The sequence below is a fragment of the Lipophrys pholis genome (assembly GCF_963383615.2).
Source record: "Lipophrys pholis genome assembly, chromosome: 20".
NCBI classification, from domain to species: domain Eukaryota; kingdom Metazoa; phylum Chordata; class Actinopteri; order Blenniiformes; family Blenniidae; genus Lipophrys; species Lipophrys pholis.
In genome coordinates this window covers 1,617,505-1,644,990 of record NC_137648.1, presented here as the reverse complement: position 1 = coordinate 1,644,990, position 27,486 = coordinate 1,617,505, and the positions used below count along the sequence as shown (strand labels likewise).

Sequence of the window (27,486 nt, the reverse complement as noted above, 5' to 3'; positions counted from 1 at the left end):
TTTCCATTTTGCAGTTCTTCCTGTGTGAGCTCCCTCACAGTCTCAGAACGTGAAACCTTCCCATTCAGCTGGGCTGTGAACGCTGAGCTGATGGAAGTGTGTGCCACGAGGTGGCCACCAGAGGGCAGTAAAGACAACACTGACTCTTCTCTTTGTTCCACTGTGGCTCCAGTGTCGTCAGCCTTTGTTGGTTTGTATTGAAGGAGAACAGCGTCAGGCGTCAGTGGAGCGGAGCTGCAGCAGGTTACCTGATGTCATCCGGTGTCGCTGCACAATCGAAGCTCCCCCGAGTCACAAATCACCACCAGCAAGCTTCTTACATCCTTTTTAGTCACTTTCCACAGAAAAAGGTTCACCAGTTTCAATTTAAAATAACAATAACGCAGTCTGTCCCACGCTGCATCGACGTGTCAATAGTGCAATTTATTACGCTAAACATTATATTACATTACTTTTTTTTTTGAAGGGTATTTCACAATATTTGCACGTTTTTCTTCCTTTTTTAACCCTTTGAGCAGTTAAGGAATTTGAACACATTAGACTTTGATGCAGTTTTGCTTATTTTAGACTTGTTTATCCTTTTTCGTTATTTTAAACAATTTTAGCCATTTGGAATGGTTATTTTTTTTCTTTAAACATTTTCTTGTGGGTTTTAACAATTTATGCCATTATCATTCATTTCATATTTTTTAGTGCTATGCTTACTAATTTTAGACATATCAACTTTTTTGCCTTATTTTTTTATTTTTTTATTTATTTATTCTTTTAAACTACGACATTTTGAGCGTGAGCCTGTGTTAAAAACAAAAAATAAAAACAAGATTTAAAAAAAAGAATATTAACACAATTTATAAAAGCTTCAGAATGGCTGCAGAGCCACATGTTGTTTGGCATTTATATAATGCTTCATTAACAACTAAAATAACTTTTCATAATTTATATTCACATAGAAATGTGTGGCAATGACATTTCATTACATCCATAAGTCATAAAGCTTTCAGGTTTTTCTATTATTGATGTACCTTTTTAATTTTCCTCCTTTTGAATTATGCATAAAGAGGAGAGTAATGTGTGTTACGTGGAGGATTTATTTGTTGTGACGGTCCTTAAACCTTAAGAGTCAAGTCTTAAGTTAAGTTATTTTCTGAAGCCACTAGAGGGTGCTGTCTGCTCAACAAATGTTTGAACGTGCACGTCCTTGCCAGTCTTTCAGCCTCTATCGTAAAACCAAGAGCGCCATCTGGTGGAGTCACAAAATAAAGACGAGGCTCCATAAGTGCTGACTCGGGCCATCCTTGAAACTCAGACTGCAAAATTACACCTCATTCTTTATGAGACCAAAACAAGATTTCCCTCTTTATTGTTTTGTGAAATGAGAACCTTTTCTTTTCGCAGCAGCTCGGTCTTCTTTCATTGGAATGTTTCTGAGTATCGTCACATAAAACCTCCCCGTTTTCTCCACTTTGCACCTCTTAGTGATGTAAAGTTGAACCACATGACAGGGATCGTGGCTCAGGGTTGCAGCTGAATGTGTCCCTCCACATCCTCCATGCTCCTGCCCACATACATCTGGCAGCGTCTCCAGCTCTGCATGCCGACTAATTACTATACGTTACTCTGTGGGTTTGCTCTATTTATAGATACTAACACAGCTGATCCCTTTTCAGCCATCGTTGCTGACATTTTAGCCTCTATGAGCAGATAAAACACCATTACTTAATACTTTCTCTCATTTCAAAGCTGATTTAAGGCCAATTATTCAGAGATAATAAGATCCCCGGGAGGTGTAAGTCACACTGAACGGTAACAATATGTTTCAGCTCTTTGAGAAATCAAATCTGATTCAAACTGACAAAGCGACCTTGGATTCGTCGCGCTGACAGTCGATATCTGGATATCACGTTGTGCTTCGTCTCAGCATGCTTAATCTGGGACGTAATGTGTGGCTGCAGCCCATTAAATGGAACCCGCCGCCGCTCCCACACCGGCTGGTTTTGATTATGAAAACCGAACAGCAGCAGCAGCGGAGGCGCAATCCAGCGTAGGAGGTGTTGGTGGTTTCTGGCAGCCAACGACACCTACTTTGTAGTCTGGGGGGGGGTCAAGCATGCGCGTGAGCCAATGAGCTCTTGGTTCTAGAGAGGAATCCAGTTTAGTTTGATTACTATTTGATTCTTATTCACACTTTCCAAAGACCAGAAGAGAGAAACTATTGGATTTCCGCCCCCCCCTCCCAAAAATCTTCCCATTTTCCTGTATTCCTGTCGCTCCCATTTAGAAAGAAGCGCATTCAGTCCTGTGATTGTGAAGGTTTACAAAAGATGACAGTCAGGGTTTGGTGATCCCGTCATGAGCTCCTAGAAGAAGCCGTTTGGCAGCGTTTCCTGGGTGGGAAGCCGGCACCCTTGTCTTACCGAAAGCGTTCACAATACCTCTCATTCAGGCCATTGTCGGAGCGGAGCGGAGATTAACAATGGCGAGCACTCCCACACGCAGACCTGCAACCACAAAGACGAATTCAGGAGGGAAAGAAAAAGAAAGAGGCGAGCGTTCCCTCCAGGAGGCTGAGAGAACAATACTTCGGTTTAACGTGAGGGACGGATCAGAAGAGCAGCGGGAACACGAGAACTGACGAACGGAGCGGCTCCCGAACCATTGTGAGAGTGAAAAGTCATTATCGCCTCCATCCCAGAGAGAAAGAAGCAGCAACAAGATTTAGAAATGGGAGAAAATTAAAAAATCTTCTGTAGGAGTCAGACAGGAACTAGAAATAGTGCTTCGACTGAACTGTGTGAAAATAAAAGCTTCAGGAAGTCGAGCGGATCTTGTTGAAATTGAACGCTCAAAGCTGGATGTCGACTTTCTTTCTTTTTACACTAATCAAACTGCTTTAATCGTCATTTAATTGAGGGAGAAGTTACTAACATTTAGTCTGTTCTCTATTTCTGAGATTCAGCATTTTTCTAGTTTACCGTTTTAACTTGAAAAAGTGTAAACGGAACCTTATAGGTTCACCTTCTCAGTATTACACTTTGAATTTAAAGACAAAGTGTAATATCCATCTTCTATACCTACTTCATGCGAGCTCATATCGCTGGGAGGCGGTTCAAGGTGTAAACTGGAGAAAAGTAGAGCTACACGATATATCGCAAATGTATTATAATTGAAATATCAACATAATTGGGTTTTAACGAGTGTTCATGCTCTGTATGGCAACAGAGCATGAACCTCTACTGCATTAGATGCTGATCCACAAACACACCAAAAGAAAGGGCTCAGTCAGACCTGGTGTCAATTAAGAAGCAAGAGAACCAGATAGAACCGATCTCAGCACAGAGACAGTCACATCATCTACCGAAGTGTTTGTATTCATCACATATTGTATTGTGACGGCAGTGTGACACGGTCACGTGATGTTCTCCAGTACACGCTGGACAGGGAACAGAAGAGGAACCACAGAACTACAGGCTCATCAATAAAAGACGCATATCTTTGGATTATGGGATTATGGGAGGGAATCAAACAACCCAAAGAAAACACCCCAAAATCCCACACCTCCAGCAGAAATACCGAAATGGTCCAGAACAGCTGCAGTTGAACTGCATGTGTGTTCCCGTATCCACAATGTTTAAAAAGGACTTAATTTGAGGTTTTAGACACAATACAGCCAGACGTTTATCTTCTTTACTCACTTTTATCCAAGTTAGGGTCATGAGGAACCTGGAAGTGACGCCAGCTGACTGTGAAGGCAGGATACAGGATCAGTCAAAATACAAATATACAGACACACAATTCAGAGTCACAAAGAACTGATAATGCATGTTTTTCAACCCATGCACTCACCTTCCCAATGAGCAGCCTGGGAAGAGTTTCCACAACTAACAATACAGACTGAACGAACCAAAATCCCCTGAAAAGGAAAGTTAGCTGACTATTAGTTATGAATTTGAGTGAAAAGGTTTTGTTCAGTACGTCTTTCTCCTCCCGTCAACACCATCCGGAACGACAAAGGACAAACGCTGCAGTCGTGTTTCCTTACTTTTTTATTAGTCCAGCATTAAAGTAGAAATACTCGAGTCATACAGATGATTGCCTCATGTCTCTGTAGTTGTGTTTTGTGCAACTTGATATGGCGAACAGACAGCAGGGAGGCTGAAGCAGGTTTTGTGAAGAGTGTGGCACTTTCTCTGTGATAACATCCTAGAAGGGCTGATCCTCAACTGACGAGGGACTAGTTCAGGTGAAAAAAATATAAATAAATCATTCTAATGCCAAACAGCACTAACAAGAAGCAAGTGAACATAAAGATGAGATTCCTTGGAATTTCCGTCGTCTTTCCAAACGATTTAACTCTCTGCTACTTGTCATTTGCACGTCTGTCTTTCTTCCTTCCCCCTTCTCAGACGCCCAGAAGCAGCTTGACTACGACATCAATCGTCCTGATTCTCAAACGGTGGTGATCTGGTCGACCACTCTGGTGCTGTCGTTCATTTCAACGCACTCCACTTCCTGTCTCTGGCCGTCCCCTCCCCCGGGCCGGTGGCCCCGGGTCTTGGAGGGGGGCAGGAAGGTGAGGAGGGTGGGCAGAAAGGCAAGCGTGTGCAGGGCCGAGCAGCCGGCTGTGAGGGTGAGGCAGCGGAACAGCGTGCGAGTGAGGTTGGAGCGCACGGAGCCGACGGGCACCAGGGCGGCGCTGTAGCAGATGAGCGTCTGCAAAGAGGGGACGCCGTGTCGCTCCAGCGCCACTCTCACCCAGCGAGTCCTGCTCTCGCCCCGGCCCGAGGCGAAGCCGCACAGGAGCGGGCTGCTGCAGTCCGCCGAGTGCCCCAGAGCCGAGATCAGACACAGCACGGACATGCAGTCCAGCTCCACGCCCCACAGGGTCATGAATCCCAGCACGCCGAACTGCACCGAGAGCAGGGTGAGGCCCAGCCACACGGAGACCAGCGGCTCCACCACCGCCAGAGAGGACAGGCCCAGGAGGAAGAGCACCGCCAGCAGCGAGTGTCTGAGCGGGGAGCTGACCGCCGCCGCGTAGCGGTCCAGGTAGACGAAGGAAGGGTTGAAGATGAGGAAGCGGACGCGCGAGGTCAGGGACAGGCGCCGCAGCGTGTCCAGCAGCACTGACATCTCCTCCCGCTTGTTCTCCGTCGTCTTGGCAACCAGGAAGATGCGCGACGCCGCCACGTCGGGCTCCTCGCCCTGCCCGCGCTCTGCGAAGATGATGTCGTCGGCAAAGTGTGCGAACTGCGGCTCGCGGAGGAAAGAGTGGCGCAGCGTGCGGGTGAAGTTCTCCCGCGGCTGGCTGGTGGACTGGTTGCGGTCCGCCAGGTAGTTCAGGTACGCCTCCAGCCAGCTGATCCTCTGGAAGCCTTTGGCGTACTCCAGCAGGTCCCGCTGCACTGAGGCGTTCCAGTAGGGGGCGCTCTCGTAGATGTAGAACCCGATGACCGGAGAGTACGAGCTGAAGTAACGCTGCTGGGCACGAGTGTACAATACTGTTGCTGTATCCATGGCAACCAATGCACTGGGGTCTGAACCCTGGGTCACCTGTAGAGAACAGAAGAGTTCACGTGTCATTAACAGGATAAAAAAATAAAAATACATGAAGCCACTTGAATAAGTGGAAAACGAAGACCGTTCCAGTTCACCTAATTACCGTATGTTGGGGCGAAGTTTATATTTTTGTCCACCTGTATTTATTAGTTTGTATGTATGTATGATGGAACAGCTCCGTTTACTCCATTGTGGACAGACCGGAGCGCCGCGGTGAGCCGTCAGTCAGGGCTCCAGCACGGAAGGTGCCGTTAGCCGCCTGTTAGCACACTGCTAACTCCGCCATTGGGGGCAGTATTGAGCTTTGATAACAAAGGACAAACGTCTCTGAAGGGTTTAAGGCTTCACAGTGTGACCTCCTGTTGTCACTCTCGTAGTTATTCTTGACCTCCTTTTTTTCTTCACTAAAGCAACTTCCATCAACTCTTTTCGGCATTTGGCCAGAACGAGTTGACTAGAAGTGGTGCTCTCTGATGGCTGGAAGGCCAAATGCCTTCAAGTGGAAGTATAAATACAGTTTATACTGCTTGAGGCGTCGGTGCCTGTTTCTCTCAGACTGTTCACGTGTGGATGTGTACTTGTCTCTTACCTGCAGGAAGCCCATCAGTCCAAAGGAGATGTAAACCAGATAGAGCAGGACCACAAAAGGCTTCACGTAGGTGTTGGTGATCCAGTCTCCATAGCAACGCCGCACGCAACCCAGCAGAAGGTGCGAGTCCAGAGGATGAGGGTCCATGCTTGCTGTGGAGTGTGTGTGCGGATGCGAGTGCGTGGAGTTCGCGACGTGTCCATGGACGTCCGGGTTATCCTCCGTGTGCACGTGAGTCAGGCTCGGCTCTGGCGCGTTAGTGTGAGCGTGAGTGTGACCCACCCCGTGCGGCGGGTTGGCGGTTTGGGCCTCGTCCTGGTAGCGAGTGTACATCAGACACCGGTACCAGGCCGGCTTGGAGTCCAGCCGATCCGGTTTGGGGACCCGGCGGCAGAAGCAGCCGTGTCTGTATCCGGTTTCCAGGTAGCCCGTGAACACCAGACAGGAGCTGTAGAAGGACAGCATGTAGACGTAGCTGATGGTGACGGCCAGCGCGGCGGTGCGGCAGAAGAGCCGCACCGCCTCCATGTTGGTGAGCGGCGAGGCGGCCAGGCCCAGGGTCATCAGGTGGAGCATGGTGGAGCCGGAGAAGCGCAGCATGACGTCCTCGAAGACGCTCGCCACGCGCTCCTTCACGTGCTGGTCCTCACGTGTTCGCCTCCAGGACGAGAGCATCTCGAAGGAGCCGAAGAGTCCGTGACCTGGGACACAAACGGGGTGAGAGTCGGTTAAAATGGATCTTCATGCAAGTTTATTTCTTCAGTTTTGTTTGTTACACCTATAAATGTGTTCCTTTTACTGCATGGCAGCCCACCGTTCCTCACACATACGGTCAAGTTTAACAAAGAATAGGATGGATTAAATGCAGAGAAGCGATTTCCCCAAGACGATCGATAAAGTATGCTTTCCTTCCTCCCTTGTTACATTTCAGAGCCATTCGCTTTACCTCACAAGTCGATGGAAAACACAAAAGAGCCAGTGTACAGTGCAAACACAACCAGCCGAGAGAAGTCCAATAATGCAACCTTAAACTGCGACAGCTTTAAAGTCACAGCACAAGACTCCCCCCGTTTCCTCGCCCCCCCTATGTTGCCTCTGTGTACGCAACTCGATGAATCATGATGTTGCAGAAGAGCCTGTACCTGGCTTGTGGACTGTCCCACTCTGCATAATCTCACACCTCGATCCTGTTTGAAGTGGAGCTGTTTCGATTGGCAGATGGAAGACACCATGAAAAGCCAGTTTTTTTGCGTGTGTTTTTTTCCCTCTCACATCTCTTTAACAGCTCTGGTGGAGCAACTACACCACAGCAACTGCTGCTGCAGCATGAGAACACACAGCTCCTCTCCAGGCTGTGATAAAGAAATGTGCTATCCAAACCATAGGGACAAAAAAAAAAAAACCTTCCAAACAGACTAACCTCTTTGAAGGTACGGTATGTACGGTATGTACGTTTTTGTACGCGATAGCGGTAGTAAGTCAACGTTTCATGACGGTTTCAGCAGTTTGCTTCATCAAACATCCTAAATAGTTCACATGTGAAGCGTCATCGTGCATAATGTGCACAGTCATGCTGCGTCAAGCCACTGAGCCCGTCACCTCCATCCGATAGTGCATGCACATACATGTTTATATATGTGCAGCAGATGGTTGTTGTTTTTTTTACCCCCTCAGTGGTTGCCATGGTATCACTGAGTCGCCAACATCACATGTACCCCCCACCCACCGACACCCCACCCCACACCCACTGACCTCACGGTGGTGAAAACACTTAGCACCTCGGCACAGGCACAACTTACCAACACTCGAGGTGTGTGTGTGTGTGTGTGTGTGTGTGTGTGTGTGTGTGTGTGTGTGTGTGTGTGTGTGTGTGTGTGTGTGTGTGTGTGTGTGTGTGTGTGTGTGTGTGTGTGTGTGTGTGTGTGTGTGTGTGTGTGTGTGTGTGTGTGTGTAGACGACATTTGGGCCATGAAAAATGATGAAAAGAGGAGATGATGTTTTCTTTGGTAAAAAACACTCGGAGACCTTGACACGGCTGTTATGTCATCAAATGGATTTCAAATAGTAAAAGCTGTCAGTCTGCTTCATTGGCTAAAGCAGAGAGAGTCTGCACTTCAAAACCCAGACCTTTTCTTTATAGGTAACGTTTCTTTATACTTAAAGAATGCAAAGTTTCTCAGATGAGCCTGTTGATGTACTTTACAACTGAGCTATTCAGAAACTTCACCAAAATAAATGATATTGAGTATAATTATCACTTAAATCGTCACATTCATGTTAACATCAACATTAACCATGTTAATGCTATAAACATTAACATGAACATTGTTAATGTTTACAGCGTATTATACAGAGATCATTTTCAAAACGTTGCAGTGTAAATGCATAACGGGAAAACGATACCTTTTCACAGGGAACGTAGTGCAAACGGGGCTTTAATTTCACGATCCTGACCATCAGATACACGAGATACACCAGTTGAGTCCTACTACCTTTGTTCCATTTCTGGAGCACACACACATTCCACAGTCCTTCTGATTATTAATTGCATTTAGACAGCGCTGATGTTTAGATCTGACGAGGAATCAATTTAAACCCGGTGGGCCAACAGGCGAGCAAGACGCTGATTACTGTTCTGGAAATGACGTATAACTGGGCTCTTAATGGTCCCCGGAGTAATTTGCCATTACCCTGTTGAATTTCCAGCCGCGGGCATGTAAACAGCACGGTGTGCGTGCGGATGAATATAGTGAGAGAATAGGTCAGTGGGTAAGCAGTCCCTGATGGAGCCCCGGGAGGCGGATTTCGGTGTGTACTTTTAGTCAAACTGGAAAAGAAATGATCTGGAAAAACAGCACATCTCAGAATAGCTGCAGGGTACTCGCAATACAACAATACACACTGCTGCGATCGCATGACTCCAATCATCATCTCTCATCACAGCCGAATTCTCCTTCAACATCGACACACTTCCACACAATCACACACCTGGCGAGTTCACGGAACGAGCCATTTCCCGCGACCTCTCAGGTAAATGTTTCTCTGGCGGCCTCATTTCCAGGTTAACGAGCAGGACGAGAAACGGCGTCTGACTCTGAATGACAGAAATGAAGAAAGTCGTTCCCGTTCTTAATCCAATCACTCCTCCACGTCCTTCCCTCTCGCCTCGCTCTTCCTCCCACCTTTTTCTGTCTGCCCACTCGCATTCTGAAAAAGCCTCCTCCCTGCCCGCCCGTCCTCCTCCTAACTGCAGTTTAACTTCGTTTTCTGCTCAGAGAATCCTTATCTGGGCCGGACTTTGAAGGGATATTTCATTGAGGCTGCTCTCTGGTTCCTTGTACGTTCTCTTCACTGCAGTTTATTCTGAGCCTGACAGCCTCTTTCCGGCCTCATTTTTCTCAATCTCCTCATCCTCCTCCTTTATCTCGTCTCAGTCCAGACAAATAAACCCATTTATGGAATTTAATTTTGAAATGAAAGAAACTCTTTTGAATACACAAACTATGACACGTCTTCACCGTCTCCGCACCTCGTTCCTGCTGCTGATTGCTTTTTTTATTCTTCACTTTTGGTCATTCCCAAACAGCTCAATCAAATAAATATAGAAATCTCACATTTCATTGGGATTCTCACGTCGTAATTCTTGTCACGATGAACAAATCTCTGTTATTCTTCCAAAGGTAATCGCTCTGAAATCTCACCAGATCTCAATCAAACATGAAGCCTGTTCAAATGTACTTTATGTACGCTTCTACAAAGCCACTTCTGTGCACAGAGTGGTGTGATCACCATAAGAAATAGTCATGTGAGCTGTCAGACGCATAGAAATAAAAGAAAAATAGCCAAAAAAGTCAACAACAAAAAATATATTGTTTCTTAGGGGCCTTTCGGATTCGGATAGTCCAGGACTAAGTTCACTTAGGAGGGAAGGGGAGTCGACAATCTTCACACCTTACTTTGGTTTATAATTCACTTTAGAGATCAAACCTCCTGGAAAATGTCCTGCAGTTACACCAGCCGCTGGTTTGGGGGCGCTGTTGCAAGGGGGGGGGCGTTCCAGAGAACTCTTGTTAACTCCAGTTCAGAGTTCATGAGCGTGTTCACGTCGCCCAAATGAAAAGGTTTTTCCCCAAAGAGAACTTCGTTCCGGATCAATCATGGAAGTGTGAACGCGCCCTTAAGCGCTGATAGTAATGAGCATTATTCAACGTCCCAGTGTGAAGTCATTGCCGTTAGCACACATTTCCCAAATAAACACAGAGAAAGTTCACAAATCAGCAAGTGCACAGAACTTCAGACATTTGGATTTGTGGCGCCGAGCCCTGCATCTGGAGAGGCTGCAGCCCTCAAGCCGTAAAAAATAAAATAAAATAAAAACACCAACAGAAGCAGGTTTTCCTCTGTCTGCAGTGCCATTCTATGTGCATCCAGCCTGTTACTGTGTCTCCTCGTCGTTTCTCAAGAATATTCTTTCAAAAACTTCTTTGCCGTTTAATTGATTTATTGCAGTTTTTTCTCCAAGTCAAGGCTGCAGGAAGTACTCCAGATGGCCGTATTGACACCAATTGATTTCTGCTGGTATGAGATTTAAGACGATTGAGAAAAGAAGTGGAAGTCTTGCGGCTTTTGTAAGCAACAGGTGAAACTGGTGACATTGCTGCGTGGGAAGGCTGCTGCAGCCCACACTCACTCACTCCGACGCTCACTTAAATGCTTTGGGATTTACATTGATGTAAAATCCTGGTGAAACTGTGTCACATCCTTACAGAAGCTTAAAGATTTAAGAAGAGGAGGCAATGCCATAAATGCAGCTATTTCCTACTTGCATCTGATTTGGATGAATTGTTCTGGGAGACGTTGACATTTTATGCAAATTGAGTTTCTTTTGACTGTAGTTCATTACCCGGACGGTTTGTCATTGAAGAGAAAATAGTTAAGAAAGCTTCAAGTTTATTTATAGTTTGTGTTCATATCTATTATTTAGACGTGGTCATGAATTTTTGATGAAATGACAGAATGTGCATGAAAATGTCGAATGATGGAACCACGTGTGACGGTAACTGGAGCTCAGGTGATCATTTTACACCCAGAAGCATCTTTTTATTTCACGTTCAGTGATTAAACAAGGTGGTCTGGCGGCGCTGTGGTTTGAATTTTGCCTCGTAGTATAAAGGTTCGTCTGTGTGGACTTTGCATGTTCTTCCTGAGCATTTCTGGAAATTCTTCCAAAAACATGCATGAAAGGCAAATTACCGACTCTCCAGATGTGTGATTTTAACAGTCTCATATCGTTTGCAACCGGCTTCATTCTGAGTAAAACCAAAACTTTCCTGAAACCAAAACGATGCATTTTCACTTGAAAAGTTTGATAAACGGGGCCTCAGATTGACTGGGCAGTATTTCTCTCCACTGAGTCGAAGGAGATAACTACTATAACTTGTCTCAGTATAGAAAGAAATACTGTTATCCTGTTTGTCATCTACGTATGCCGATGATGCATTCATGTGCATGTGGAGACCAGTTTAGTATAGAAGCAGATGGAAAACATGGACATGGCCCAACATTTTATCTCGTGGAGGATCTGTGAAGTACTTGATTCGGTGCAGCGCCGGTGTCACTTTGATTGTCACAAAACTTTTCTGTTTTTCGGAGCTGCAGCTCGTAGGAGCAGTCACACCGTATAGTGACTCAACAATTGTGATTTTTCTGACTGTCTCTTTTCCTGTGGTCGCAGAACAATGACAACATCCATCTATGAACCATTTTCACTTTGCAACTTAAAACCACTTTCATCCATGACGGTAGGGACGTACCGATCCATGTTTTTTCACTTCCGATTCGATCCCGATACCCAAATTTGGATATTATTATTATCATTATTGTTGATTTTATATGAGGCTGTAATAAACTCCTCTCTTCAGGCAAGTATGGAATGTAGTAATGTATGCATGTATTCTCTTAAAATGTAACTTGAGGTTAGTATAAGGTCAGGAAGTACTCCGTCCTTCAGCCATTGTTGGCTATAAAAAGCCGACCGAGTTCCTGTGAACTCGGTCTGGACAAAGCCGATTAAGAGGCTGGCTCGGTGGGAAAAGTTCCACCATATATGAGGAGAAATGTCTGACATGTAAAATAGTTTCAGACTTTCTGGATCCAGATTATCGTTCAACAGCAGCAACATAAAAACCTTTTAAAACCCTTTTGTTTTTTTTTATTTATTTTGCCCCTGCACCAGAACTGTGTTGCTCGTGCCACCGCCCTCCCACTCTCCGAGTCAAGTTCATGCCCCCGTCATGTCAGTCATTTTGATGACCTGTCTTCTTTGAAGCTGCATTCAGCCGGAGGCTTCTGCATCTGCAGACTGTGAGCACAGGCAGTCTGTGACATTAAAGCAATGGCAACGATCACTGTTGCTCCCACCTGCCACTTTTCTTTGATTTCTCTGCAGCTTTTATCTTCTCCTTGTGGTTCTCGCTAAGACTTCCCTGTCCTCAAATACCACAAGTTACTAAAAAGAGACATTCTCTGTGCATTACAGGAAGACTTGCTCCAAACAGAACGGAGCATCAATTCATGTCTCGAAATTTGTCATATTTGGAAACTTCTGCTCATTTCTTCATTTATTTTCTATTTCTGCACCAACAACTTTCCATATATGCACCATAGTAATACTCAGCACTGACAAAATGGCTGCCTCTGCTTTGAGTGCACCAATTGATACACCAAAATGTTTAAAAATGTAGATTTTACATGAGGTGTGACTATCTTTTGATACCATTCAGTGTCCACATGAGAGTAGCATGCATGGATGTGTCTAAAAAGTTATATTTTGAATAATTTTTCTCCAAAAAACATGGATAAGCATCCCTTGTCTGAGTCAATCTGTGTTTCATGGGAGTTTTCTCCTTTTCTCCTCCACCAACAGATCTTTTCTGGGCTTTTCCTCGTCACCTGGAGCACTTGTCCTCCAGCAGCTCTCTAATTCTATCTCTGAACTGCTAGATTTGTTTATATTTATTCCTCTCATGTCGATGACCAGAATTAGTCATATTTTGAAGACTCTTCAGCTCTCAATGGTAGAAATCCACGTGACGTTGGTCCCTGTTACACTGTAATGACATTTTTTCAATGTCCCAGTTACTAATATTACATCAGAGGTGAAGCAGGAGTGAACTGACGTAGGTCCAAGAACAGAACTTTCAGTCCATTGACTTGCAGTTTAGTTGCTCTATTCATTTTGTTTTTAGTTATGTTTATTTGATAAACCATACTAACCTCCCCATGTGCCTCCGTCTTCCCATCACCTATGCCCTCTATAGCTTGTGGCTAATTACCGCCACCAAGTGTCCAAATAATACAATAAACTAAATAACCTGCCAACAATACGTACGAAAGGCTGCTACATAGACTTTGCTGACTTTAGAGGTCAAACATGCACAAATGTTCTTCAGTAACACTCTTGGGTAAACTTACCAAGCATGACGAAAGGGATGCCCAGGTAGGTGGAGTTGTAGGTGGTTCCCGTCAGGTTGAGTATACCAGCAGCGGTGAGGCCTGAGAGTGTGATTGACAGCAGCGCCAGCAGACCCAGCCAGGGTTTGGACCTCACACAGTCCCTCATCGAGCAGCAGAGGACGGCCAGCACCCCGCACACCCCCAGGCTGGCCAGCAGGGGTCTGTGCGCCAGCACGGAGGAGAACTGGAAGTCTGTCCTCAGGGAGGAGGAGGTGGAAGGGTAGAGCCCCAGCTTCGGGTGCAGCGCCGCGAAGTGCTGCAGCTCGGCACAGAAGGCCTTTTCCCATTGGCTGGCCACCCGGTCCATGAGACCGCCACGGCCGTGGAGGTAGTAGGTGAGCTGCAGCGCCCTGGCAGAACGGACGCCTTCGCCCCTGGGTCCCATCCCCGGGGCGCGTACCGTACCGCCGGGGCCCCAGCCGGTGACTCCGCCCAGCTGGTGGCCGATGTACGCCTGCCGGCCGTCCGCCAGCTGCGTTATCGGGTACCGCAGGACGGGCAGGGAGCGGTTGGCGCTGCGGGCCGACTGGATCTCCTCCATTGCGCGAATGATATCGTCGATGATGCAGACGTTCTTGTCATCGGGGAGACAGAGGTAGGAGAAGGAGTAGTTGAAGCTGTTGAGGCCTGTGGCCGGGACCATCACCTGCATCTGGTAGATCCGCCTGTGGAGCTGCGAGGACGCACAAGAAAGAGCATTTTAGGCAACGATCCACGAGAAACGGCGTCATTTAATTTCATTTAGGAAAAGTTTGGTCTTCAGATAATCTTTTGTCGACCATCGCCATTTACATTGAAACAATGCAGTTTGGCCACTAGTTGGTGCTGTTTTCTTTAGCGTACAATAAAACATTAGAACTCTTTTAAATTGTCTTTATTCATTGTATAGGTCCACTCAATATCTCCAGATAATACTTCATTAAATGTAAAGTTTGTTGGAGAATTAATGTTCAATTCAAAAGAATGAGCAGAAAACACTCGTTAATCCGATATTGATACTGTTGTCGATTTACTATTTATAATGACCACATGTCCATGTGCAGTATCGTTACACAGAAGTCGCATCTTTCCCTCTTTTTCACTCGAGGGTGTTCCCTCAATGTTTCAAGTGAAAACACCGTTTTGTGTTTTCGTCTGAGTAAAGCAAAGATTTACAGCAACATTTTGAAAACGATATCAGTTTCCACAGAAACGCTGAAAACTATGTAGTGAGCATGCCAGGGCCACGAGTGAGTGGCAAGCAGAGAACAATGTGTTATAAATATTAGCAATGAGTGCGCCGACATTTGTATGAACAGACAAACAAGTTGGACTGTTATTCCACATAACTTTCCACTAAAATAAACTTAAAATAAAATAAAACTACCAAGTCCCAGGATAATCTGGACTATGGGTCTTGACACTCTAGAGGCCACCATTGTTGCTGCTGTCTATTTACTGGGCATGTGCAGAAGAATCATTTATTCTGACCATGTTGCATTTTCCCCATTTACAGACAGACAGGGCAGTTTTTAAAAGTTCCATTTGGGAGCCATTTTCAAAAAGGTGCGTTTCCAGTGACTCTGAGCATCGTTGTCGTAATCGAACACCACAAACTCTACACATGTTTTCCAATTTCACTTGAAAACGTTGTCATGTAAATGGGGCTTAGAACACAACCGTCGGTTTTCAGACTGCCGATGTGGCGTCATGAGAGCAAACCACCAAAACACAACAGAAGTTCACCGTTCTCACTTGAAAGAAACGCCACAGCTGCAGATATTTTATAGTGACAATAAAAAAGTTTCTTTATGCAGCACTTAAGGACTCACTCGCCTCCTTTCCTGCGTGACTGTAGAAGAGAGGTGTGTGGGGTAGCGTCTTTGTGCGTCTCACACAACAGATTAACAATAGTAGTCTCACAGCCCTCCTTCATTTCCATGGCAGGAGGACCATAATGGCCGCCTCCACGGGGCTGGCTACAAAGCAACGCGGCAGATTCTGCTACGGTGAATGAGCACAAAGCTGTCTCCCACCTCGGAGTGCGAAGAGAACGATTGTGAGTCTCCAGAAACAAATAGAAACTTTATTGCCCCAAATCCAGCTCCCCCTTGATTTTCCTCATTTGAATATTGGATCATAGGAGCTGCATTCAGAATCTGCTGTGTCTGTGTGAGCTGGACTGGCTCCGCCCACACATGCCCATCTTGGGAAGAGGAGGAAGCACTTCCTCTCGTGGTGCCATGTGCCTGAGCAGAGCTGCCTAATTGTGGGAGGAGTCAAAGGGAGGGCCTACCTTGATTGGGATTGGCTAAACCCCCGATGACACTATATAGGGTTTGATTTCTGATTGGCTGCTTGGAGCAACACACTTTTTTAACCTGAAACAAGCCAGGGACAGAGAGGACAGACTGTCTTCACTTCTGGGACGTCAGTCCAGGTATGGGGACGATTAGTAGGGACGAAGTCAGTTTTGCATCATTTGACCCATTAAGACTTTTTCCCAATGCGAGTTGGGCTCAACACCAAACTTGACATTTTGATGGAAGATGACTGTTTTTCTCCATTTCTTGAAAGCGATAGATATTATGTTTTCCATAAGTATAACCCATTTTTGACATGCGTGATGCAACTGGCTCCCCACGGCTTTTATTTGTAGACTTTAATTGAAGATAAATAAGTTTTTTTGTCCCCCTGTAAATGACCTGCAAGGTCTATGTTGAATCGTCCTTTCAGGAAAAATAGATGTCCATGCAGGACCAACACATTTCGGTTCACAAAATGTCAAAAATAAATAAATAAATAAATAAATGCCATTGAAGAACAAACCTGTTTCAAACTGGTTTTTACTTCATTTAATGAATCCAGCAACATCATATGTTTGACAATGTCTTTATTCTTGTTGACTTATAAAATTATTTGATTCTATCAATGGTTTAACCATTGATAGAATGGTGCACATTCTATGCACAGATACTCCGAATGTCATTATTGATGGGAAAAGATAAAAAAAAGGTAAGAAGAAAGCTGCCAATTGATTTTGGGGGTTTTGAAGTAAAGTTGGCTGTGAAGTAAAGTTTAAGCATCACACATCTGAGCAGCATCCATTCTGGTGAATAACTACATACAAGAAACTGATTTCCAAACCCAGCAGGGAATCAATTTAAACCTGCCGTTTCCCCTGGATTACCAGACACTGATTACTGTTATAGAAATGATGTATAACGCCTCTCGTAGGGCCACTTGGGAGTAATATGCAATTGCACTGTTGCGTTTGCAGGAAGTGAGCCTCCAGCACGTAAACAACACGGGGATAAATATGCAGAGATTAGATCAGTGGGTAAATCGTCCCTGGTGGAGACTGACGGAGGATAATTATTTGCAGAGTCCTCATAAAGCACCCAGATGGTTAATTTTATTTGAAATAATCTTTTTCAAACAACTTTAAAGACCAACATCCACCCCTTCGCTAGTTGGTGCCACAAATATTAGTCATCTCATTAGCGCGTCTTTATCCTAGCGTGGTTTGTCTGAATGTTCATTGGGGTAATAACATGGTAATAACACCAAGTCAGAAAACAAACGTACATATGGTTCCTCCACATCAGCAGAAAACTATTCAACACAAACCTTCAAATAAGAATCCGAACCAAAGAAGTGTCTCCTGCTTACGGTGCAGGTTAGTTTGACATTGTTAATGCTCTTATTATGCCCCATCTGCTCATTACCTCACAAGATCTGCTTTCGCCGAACTTGTTTGAAGGTTTATTGTAATGTAATGAGCTTTGGCCCGCTACATGCTAAATGCTAAGCTCCAAAGTACGAGATGGAGGGAAGTGCATCATACTTCATTGAAAAGCCAAAACGGTTTTTAAACATTGTGATTAAAGCTTCAAATTGCTCTTGATATGCACAATGTATTATGTTTTAAATAAATCATATAAACGGTGCTAATTCTGACCATTTCCTGATGAGAGAATTCATTTTTTTCTGCTTACTGGTCCTAATTCTAATTCTCATATCATCGACATAGAAGAACACCCCTGATATTAAATACTGCGATCCTGCTGTGGGTTTTTAAACAAGGTTAATCAAAATGTTCAGTTTCCTGTCAGTTCAACAGTTTTTCTCATTTATTTTCTTTACATGACTTTTATTTCCATTTTGTCATCTGAAAAGAGATTTTACAAATTTTACATAATTCATATTTATGCTTTTTTTTTTTAAATCATTCTTATCTTCACTTGTTCTGTTTACTGCCGTGTCAATCATCTGTGAAGCACTTTGAATTGTGATAACCAGCATGAACAGTTTGATTGACAGATCGTAAAACAAACCAAGAACCACGGCTTCCAACTGGTCACTTTCGTGCAACGGAACTATTTATTGATTTGGAGCGCATGTGCAGCAGCAGCATTTCAGAAAGGATGCCCCCCCCCCCCCCCCCCCCCCCGTTCCCATTGAGACGGGGTCGGAGAATTTTCCAAAAGTACCACCGTTTTCAGCGGCTACGAGCGCTAAAGTTAATTAGCATCAAATCCCATTTTCTGAAAAGCAATTTACACTTTTCGTTCGGGGAGTTTTTCACAGTAACTGGGAACATTTCACGTATGAATTTTTGTGTACTCAACGTTAGAAGGAACACTAAAGTTGTTTTACCACTTTGCCCCGATTGCCTTTTGTTTATTGGCCCTTGGGCCCAGAGCTCCGACGTTCCTCCACAAACCGTTTACAGAGAAAGAACTCCAGTGTGTTGATTTATTAACGAATACAAGCCGATAACACAATGCAGTCAATGGGTGTGACTCACAGTTCTCACTCGTATCGCGAGTGGAACTCGTGTCTTGCTGTTGTTCTCGCTCTCTCAGACACATGCTGCAGCCTCCTGCACGCAACAACTCGGAAGCGATCCTCAGAGGAACGCTGGAAAGCTTTTTGAGGGGAAAATGTAAGAACACGGAGCGGAGACAGCGAGAGGGAGCGTTACAGCGTCTCTGCAAGAGCTCACGCTGTTATGTAAGGTCGGTTTCACTGGGTCTGTGGACACACACGCACACACACACACACACACAGTGCTGAAGCTTTGATTACACCCTCGTAACTTCATCAAATTGTTGAGCTAATTGCTGCATGGGTGTGGAGCTGATACTCATAACTCCCGTTGAGGACGCAGCCGGCGAGGCCTCGGAGCTGCCGCTAACGCCACGTTGTAATTAAACTCCTCGCCTCCGTAATTGGAAATGCTGTCGGGGTTATTTCAAACGGCACCTTGTTGTTGTGTTCATTGGCCATCAATCACTGGGAATGAGGAAGAGGACTGGCTGCGAACGCACGCTGACCTTTATCTTCCCGTAAGTGTGTTTGTGAATGGTTCGTTTTTAAAGCGCGGCTTCTTTCTCTCATGTACACGCTGCGATTTAAAGGGCAACGGAGGCTAAATTGTCAAGTATTCAACCGTTTGATTGCTGTATTTTTCTGGTTGGCGTTTTGCCCACTGGAGCTTCACCGAGTCCCGAAGCTGATGTGTGTTTGTGTGTGTTTATTAATTCAATTCAATTCAATTCAATTCAGCTTTATTTATACAGCAACAAATACAACACAGTCATTTCTAGAGAAAAACCCAACAAATCCACATGAGCAAGCAGATTTATTTGCGACTGTGGAAAGGAAAAACTCCCTATTACTGCTGTCAGTGGTGCTGTAGTCAAGACCAACGAACCCGAGACCAAGTCCAGACCAGGACCAGAGCATCTCAAGACCAAGACCAGAGCATCCCAAGACCAAGACCAGAGCATCTCAAGACCAAGACCAGAGCATCCCAAGACCAAGACCAGAGCATCTCAAGACCAAGACCAGAGCATCCCAAGACCAAGACCAGAGCATCCCAAGACCAAGACCAGAGCATCTCAAGACCAAGACCAGAGCATCTCAAGACCAAGACCAGAGCATCTCAAGACCAAGACCAGAGCATCTCAAGACCAACACCAGAGCATCCCAAGACCAACACCAGAGCATCTCAAGACCAAGACCAGAGCATCCCCGGACACCTCACACCAGGAACTACTACAGACCTGGAGAATTCCAAGAAGAAGCCCTTCATCTCTGTTTTATAACCGATGCAGAAGTTGAGGAGTTTTCCTGGTCATGTGACCACCTGACCACCTCAGGAAGTGGCTCGAGTGAAAGCGCTCTGGGGCTCGCCACTAATGACCGGATCACCTGAAACACATGTTCGCGCTGTATGAATGGTCCCGGACATGAGGCAGCTGAAGAGCAGCTTTAAAGGAAGTCTGCAGCCGGTAACTTGTTGTCACACATGAAGTCTTTTAAAGAAGGTTGAAGCAATGTTACACGATTTTTCTATTCACACCTTTAAAAAATTGCAATAAATGTCATATTTCTCAGTGGAAAATGTCACGATCTCCTTGATGCCTGAAGCTAGTTATGTGTCCATCTTCTAAAGCGTTTATCCTTTTCAGGGTCACACGGCTTCAACAGGAATAATCCTCTTCATTGTTGTAGTACATTCTATAACATCAGGCCACTTTTCCATTCAGCTACGAGATGTTTTGAATGTTTTCTCACATGGAATGTGTCTTTATTTTCCCTGTGATGTTTCAACAAGACTTCTGCTGTTTGTTTCCAACATTGTCTTCAAACTGTCATTTGATTGGTGACACAGAGCCATTTCCACCACCGGGCTTCACAGCAAGTTATGGACCAAAGAACTGAGTCTGATGCTGCAGCCAAGAAAAACACTTCAACTCATCTCAACAGGCCAAATTGTTCCAAAAAGATCTGCCGTGACCGTTGCAAAGCGTTAGTTCTCGTGTTCTTTTTGGATTCCTCAGGCTTGTTTTCTCAGGCGAGTCACGTTTGTGTAATGACTGTGTTATTGTTAATGCAGTAAAAAGTGTTGAATTCAGGAAGTTTGATAAGAATTTTACCTTCTTGGAGACTTTTCTCATCAGCTGCGTTGAATATGTGAAAATAGTGTTCCTGCTTGGCGACAGTAAACATTTAGCTTTTCTTTGTGTTTTGTCCAATAATTTTTTATCTAAATTGTAATCTGTCATAAAAGCAAAGAATATAAAAACTACACTGAAAAAACGAAGCTGTCCTATCTATCCTCAGACGGTCTGTTTGATGAACCAAAGAAAGAACAAACCACTTTTAAATGAATCTGATTCCACCTGTTGCTCCGTATTCTGTGTTTGCACCTCAGCTAAAAGCTTTTAGTCACAGAAATGTTCCATGTATGTATCCGGTGATGAAGTTTAGTTTGATATTAACGACAGGAATATGTAAAAATAAAAAAAATAAAAAGCCAGTAAAGTTGTCGAGGTAATCTCTTTTCATAGCCTCTGAAAGCACACAACACAGGAGGCTGTGGCTTTTAAATCACAGTTTTATTCCTTTCATAAGCAGGATTTAGACTCGTGTGATGTTTTATTGTATTTTTAATGCCGTGTGTGTTTTGTTGGCTCTTTCATTATATTTTATTGTGTTGAGATGGAGAGAACTTTGTTCAATTCTTGATTTTAAATGTGGGAATATGTGATTGGATTGGATATTAGGAAATGTTTCAGGAATGATTATAGGTCCAACTATATGTCTTTAAAGTGTACTACTTAGTTTTCATGTTTATTTTCATTCTTAATTTGCTTTATTTGACCGAGATGTTGTTTTTACTCATTTTCAGTTGATTTAAATTTGATTCTAAAGTGACAAGTTCACAGAAAATACTCCGAAATAACATTAAACTTTCAACTTCTGTTCATTTAACCTGAGTGAACGACTTCAACCAACCTGTTAGAGGGTGTCGGAGCAAGTTTTTTATCCAAATGTTTGATCACAACTGGCCTCATTGACACAAACATACAGATGTGTGACAAGGAGATAAAAGTTTTCTCAGAAATAAGTGGGTTTAATATGGAGACTATATGCAGTAATATAATAATGTTGAAAATTCACTGTTATCTGGTAATACACAATACATTTGAGATGAAAAGTTATTTTAAAAAAAGTAGTTATTTCAATCCAAAAGCTTCGTATACAATCATACAGATTTAATTGAATGTTATTTTTTAATTTCTTTATTAAAAAAAAAGTTAAATAAATTACAAGTAATTCCTACCGTGGGTCGGATCAATTTTTTACCTATTTTCTTTTATTTTTTGGCATCAAAACTGGCATCATTGGCACACATACAAAGAGAAAGTGATATTTCTCAGCAACAAGTGAGTTTAATATGGAGACGTATAATATTATTGAAGATTAAGCATCATCTGCTCATGCACAATACAGATTAATTTTATGAAAGAGTGAAAGGGTTATTAAAAAGTTCAATTCAAAAGTTCTTATGTGATCATACAGATAATGATTAAAGACGTCGATCTTTGAGATGCATCTTAGACGATGTAAGTTTTTTATGTCTATAAAAAGTCTTTTCCCCATTAAAAGTGTGTTTGATCACTTTAGAACCCATTTCTTCCTTTTATTATGCGTCACGGGCCACGCGCCGTGCGCCCGCCCGCCCGCCTACCTTGAGCACGGTGTCCAGGTGAACCGGGTCCAGCACGCTGCCCTTCCGGCTGGTGACGATCACGCGGCCGTAGCGGCCCGGGGTCTGCAGGTCGGAGTAGAGCGCGTGCTTGGAGCGGTTGACGGGGAACAGGCTGTCCACCAGGTTGCCCTCGATTTTGGCCAGGCTGTGTTTGGGCGCGAGCAGGCTCTCCACGTCCTCCTCCACGCGGTAGCGGCTGAAGCTCGCGCCCAGCAGGATGGAGAGCAGCACGGGCGTAGAGGCGAAGAACACCGGGTGGCCCGCCACGAACCGGCCCAGCGCGTGGAACGAGGTCCTCAGGCCCGCGTGCAACACCTGGCGCAGCATCCTACCGGTACCGGCGCGCGGCGGGCGCCGCCGCGGCGCCTCGAGCCTCTCCCACCGACCGCAAAGCCCCAGAGTACCGCCGAGCATCGGGGGCTTCGGGACGCATGGGTGGGCTCCGGAGCTCCCCTTCCCCTCCCGGGGGGGTGGGGGTGGGGGGTCCGACTCAAGGAGGGTACGACGCCTTCTACGTGAAGCGTTTCTCCTCCTGACTTCCACGTGCCATCCTGCGTCCTGCACCCTCCGCACGCCGAGCGGCCGCGTGCGCAACAGCACAGATGTGAGGAGGACTCATGCGACTTGAGAAGAGTGAACAGTTCCCCGGTACTCCCCGGTACTTCTCCCGGCTCACTGCGCCCCGGAGAAGAGCCGCGGCGGGAGACGCTCACCGGGTGACGGAGGAGGTTTTTAAGACGCCGCGAGTCCGTGCGTCCAGCTCCACCCTGCAACAAGCTGCTGGTGGTCGAGCTGGGAGGGAGGGAGGGAGGGAGTGATGGAGGGATGGAGGGAGGGAGGGATGGAAGTCGCAGTAGAAGGTGACGCGCTGTGCACACGCACTTCCAGGAGCGGATGCCGGTGCCCGTCTCCTCTGCGGCATAGAAGCGCACCGTCCCCCGAGCCGCTCCTCTCCGTGTCGCCCCGGTTGCTTCTTCACTGCTCCTCGCGCCGCCTCTATCCAATTACCGGCTTTCAAACTGAGCTTTCTCTGCCCTCACTCTCTCTCTTTCTCTCTCCTCCTCTCCCCGTCCCCGTGTGTCGTCTCCTCGGCTTGCACCGCCCTCCCGCCCCGCCTCTCCGCCGCACCGCCGGCGCTCCGATGCGGAGAAACAAACGCCACTCACTGCGAGAAGATTTCCAGGAATCCTTTCGAGGAATTGTTAATCGTATTAATAGTATTAATCGTAGCGCAAACGCACAAAACTCTGAAAAATAAATAGGCCATTCTTCTGTTAAATGCAGATTTAATCTCTGGCATTCATCAGGTGCAACTTTTCTTACCGTGCGCATTTCCATGTTGCGCATGAAGCGTCACTTTTTCGTGCTGTTGTGTAGCCCGTTGCCATAGAAACCAGACAAATTACTGTGTTTTCTTTTTTTTTACCCAGCTCTGGTTTCTATGGCAACGGTGATGCTACCCATCCCCCTTTCCCAAAACACACACACACACACACACACACACACACACACACACACACACACACACACACACACACACACACACACACACACACACACACACACACACACACACCCTGTGTCACACATACCTGCTGACTCCCAATCTGCTTCTGGTGTGGACTTGTCTGATACAGTGACATTAAAAGGAAAAGGGAGGGAGGAGGAAGAGGAGGAGGAGATAATAATGAGTGCAGACGGATGAAGATCACACTCCTCTGTGTGTCTGTGTGTGAAATCAAATAGCCAAAGCGGCTCTGCTCCGGCTGCTAATGGCTCCTTCCCAGATACCAAGAATCCAGACTGGTTTAGAAACAACCCCCACCAATCCTCCCAAATGAAAATGGCACATCAGTGAAAAATATCATCCGGCGCTGCACAACATTGATTAAACCGCAAAGCAGCCACATCACATCAAAAGGACACAGTCGTCATCAATCAGCCGAACTTTAGTCTTACAGCATCCCCCGTGCAGCTCGGGCTGTAAGGACTGATCACTGACATTTCCAAGTCCAGACTGGACACCACAAAGATGAAACAAGGACGAGAAGGTAATAAAACTGATGGATGACGGCGCATCGCTAATAGAATACAGTGAGGGACTAATCATGTTTAGGCCAAAAAACGATGACAAACTACAAAGAAGCAAACGGTAATATAAAAAGGGATATACTAGATGATCAGAAATGACATCAGATGAATAAATAGTCGTATCAGTGTCAATAAAACATCTTTTTAATCTTTATAACTGAGAAACTTACATTCAGCTAATGTAGAGAAAAAAAGAGAAAAAGCCAAACTGGAAAATCAGAGATTTTGTAGTTTTTTCTTCCAAAACTGGTGAATATATAAAATGTTTCTCATGCATTTCTAATAACTTTGTTTTATTGTGCTCGTAGCGTAATGATAATGTGTGTTCTGACACCTAGTGGCTGAAGCATGTATGGCAGGGACAAAGGAGGGTTAACGTGTGGAGGACGGAATACAGGACTTCCACTGAAGCTTTATGTTTCCCTGGAGGGACAAAACACTGAATATATGATAAAAAATAAAAGTTACAATCAAAATTATTAACCTGAAGCTAAATAAATGTCTTTCGTGGTGAAACTTAAAACAGTTTGACAGTGTGACGACTAATTTCTCGGTTAATTAAACAAACGTAATTAGCAGTATTAATAATGATGATATTTTTATGGGCTGTGTGCAATGACTCATAACTATTTTACTGTGCAATAATTATGTGCAATCAACTCTTTATATTATGCATTGTACAGGTTAGAGAGGTTTAGTGGACATTTTATGTTAAATTTATATTTCTATATATCATATTGTCTTGTACATTGTCTTGTTGGAGGGAGGGTGTTCAGGTCTTAGTATTCATACTGTATATCTCAGTTTTTTTTTACATACTTTTGTACCTTTATAAATCAATTCTGAATAACAGATTCCATTGTACCTGTGCAAACGGCAATAAATAAATATCTTATCTACTCTAAGACCCCGTTTCAAGTAAAAACGCATCGTTCCAGAAAAGTTTTGCTTTTGCACCGTAACATTTTGATAACAAAGGGACACATGCTGAAAATGATGTACTGAGCATGTTGGGCCACTAGTGGGTGTTGTTGGTTGTTTTTTCTACTGAAACCACATGCACATGGGCTGTCGAACAACACGCTGTCAACATGAACACTGGGAGAACACGGACATTCCAGTGGACAGACCACCAAGTTGGATTGTTGTTACGGTGGCTGTCAAAATAAAAGTACCAAGTCCAGGAGAATCTGGACTGGGAGTCATGACTCTCTGGAGGAAACTTTGTTCTGATTGTCTCTACTGAGCATGTGCAGAAGAACTAGTTACTCTACACTAGCGTGCGCAGTTGTAGTGTTTCAGAAGACTTACTGCATGTTTACCCCCGTTTCCATGGAGACGCAGTCAAACTGTTTATCATCATATCATCACCTTTTCGGCGCCATTTTCAAAAACTTGTGTTTTCAGTGACTCTGAGCGCCGTCGTCGTGTAAACTGACGCCCAAAAAGCAACACAAGTTTTCCATCCTCTCTTGAAAACGACCACAGTCTCAGTTAGATTATGTAAACATAAGCAAATGTGAATAAACAAAATAACTCAACAAAAACATTGTTTTCTTATTCTGTTATTATCAAACGATGAATAAGACCTTGTTGAAGTTACACACAGTGTCTGAAATAGTTTCCTTACCGGAGATGAAGCGTCTCAGACATCCACACACGCCTGTAACGATCTAAAGTAAACAACAACGACCTGGAGGCTCAGAAACACCAGTCGGGTCGAATTTGGGTGGAAAATAATCAATACTAATGAGCAGGTTTGAAGTACTTTGTAAAATCTATAAAATAAGTCAAGTCTAAATATATAAAATTCCCAAAAGGCCAGAAGATTTTTTTTTTTTCAGTGCAGTCAACTAATATAAATCGTTAAAAAAAGAAATCTGAGAAAAGAGTGAAAATTAAATATTCAGGCTCAAAATATAAATCAGTGAAGTAGAAGCACATCTTGCAAAAACAATGATCGTTTCAAATTATTTTAGTTTCAGGCGGAGTGAGTGGACGTTTGACCAACCGCTGGCGAATCGCCCACCTCCGTGAAAGCGGCCATGTTGAATTCTGTCACCAGGATAAAACGCTCAGTTTTTCTAACGTTACTAATTGTGCAGATTAGTTGCGAGGGAAGCACTTAAACTGCAAATTTTAAACCCCATCTCATGTCAGAACGCGTGTTTTTGCGTTCACACGGCAACATTTTGGAAAAACCACGTCCGTTTCTCCGCCCTGACGCTTCACCTGAAAAGAGCAGCAACATTCACAAGGGGAGAAATATGAAGAGCGACCAACAGTTCTCAGGCGTTTTATTACAACGTTATGAGACGAACCGCATCGACGCTGTTTTATGGGTAGAAAAAGGCTCCGGCAGTTAAAAGTGAGGATTCCAAATGAAGAAGTTTCGTCCTTCCAAAGGCCACAGTTAACACTCGACTGGAGGAGCATCCATCAGCGCTTCGCTCATAATAACCACCGTCTCCAAGGTCTTGATTAAGCCACTCAGCCGACGGCGGCTGGGTGGAGACGTGAACAAGCGACTGCGGGTTAATCAGCAGAAACGGCAGCAGTGAAACCCGGCGGCCACCCGGAAAGAAAAACCGTTAAAAAAACATGGAAAAACACAAAGGGAACAACATCTGCGCACATGTTTTAATCCATTATTCAATTAGGCCTCAATTAGCCCTTTAATCCCCATTAGCAGCCTGGAGAGAGATGAGTGGTGAAGGAATGAATGAGTAAGCGAGTCCCCGGGGAGGAAGAGGAGCAGAGCAGAAAATGGAGGAGAAACAACCCTGTCGGGCTGGGGGGCAGTTTCCTGATCACAGAAGTACTAATTAGTGTCGCTAAATGATTTATAGGAATCAGAATAATGTGAAAGAGGAAGGTGGCCAGACTGAAACCCTTTTTGGAAAAGCTATTTTCTGCCCCCGCGGAGTGAAAGACGGAGGAGAAAATCCTGCGATGGTCCACTCCAGCACGCACACTCGCTTCCACCTCTTTCTGTCCTGTGCTTTTCATTCCCCGTCATGTTTGTCCGTCTGTCTGACGTCTTCCCTCCATAACTAAAGCGAACGGCGTGGACATGGTGTGGATCCCCAGGAAGAAGACCCCCCCCCCCCCCCCACCCCCCATCCCCCCCCCGGTCCATCTGTTTTGGTGGAGTCCATCCATTAATAAGGAGTCTGTCCTTTCACTTCCA

At 44.9% G+C, this 27,486-nt stretch overlaps 1 protein-coding gene across 1 annotated transcript; it reads right to left on the bottom strand.

Moving 5' to 3' along the window:
* Nucleotides 1-4,026: 4,026 nt before the first annotated feature.
* ptchd1 (patched domain containing 1) lies at nt 4,027-23,287 on the bottom strand. The gene is made up of 4 exons (XM_080489561.1): nt 22,185-23,287; nt 13,619-14,333; nt 6,146-6,846; nt 4,027-5,550 (listed from the first exon to the last, which is right to left on the bottom strand). Exons 1-4 carry the CDS (start codon nt 22,617-22,619, stop codon nt 4,447-4,449), a joined length of 2,955 nt encoding a protein of 984 aa, XP_080345687.1. The 5' UTR covers nt 22,620-23,287; the 3' UTR covers nt 4,027-4,446.
* Nucleotides 23,288-27,486: the final 4,199 nt, after the last annotated feature.

Excerpts from the sequence above, each read along its gene's own strand:
- ptchd1 (XM_080489561.1), bottom strand. The coding sequence starts at position 22,619 with ATGCTCGGCGGTACTCTGGGGCTTTGCGGTCGGTGGGAGAGGCTCGAG. Across the intron at positions 14,334-22,184 it reads ACCTGGACACCGTGCTCAAG|CTCCACAGGCGGATCTACCA; the intron begins GTAGGCGGGCGG and ends GCGTCCTCGCAG. Across the intron at positions 5,551-6,145 it reads GACTGATGGGCTTCCTGCAG|GTGACCCAGGGTTCAGACCC; the intron begins GTAAGAGACAAG and ends TGTTCTCTACAG.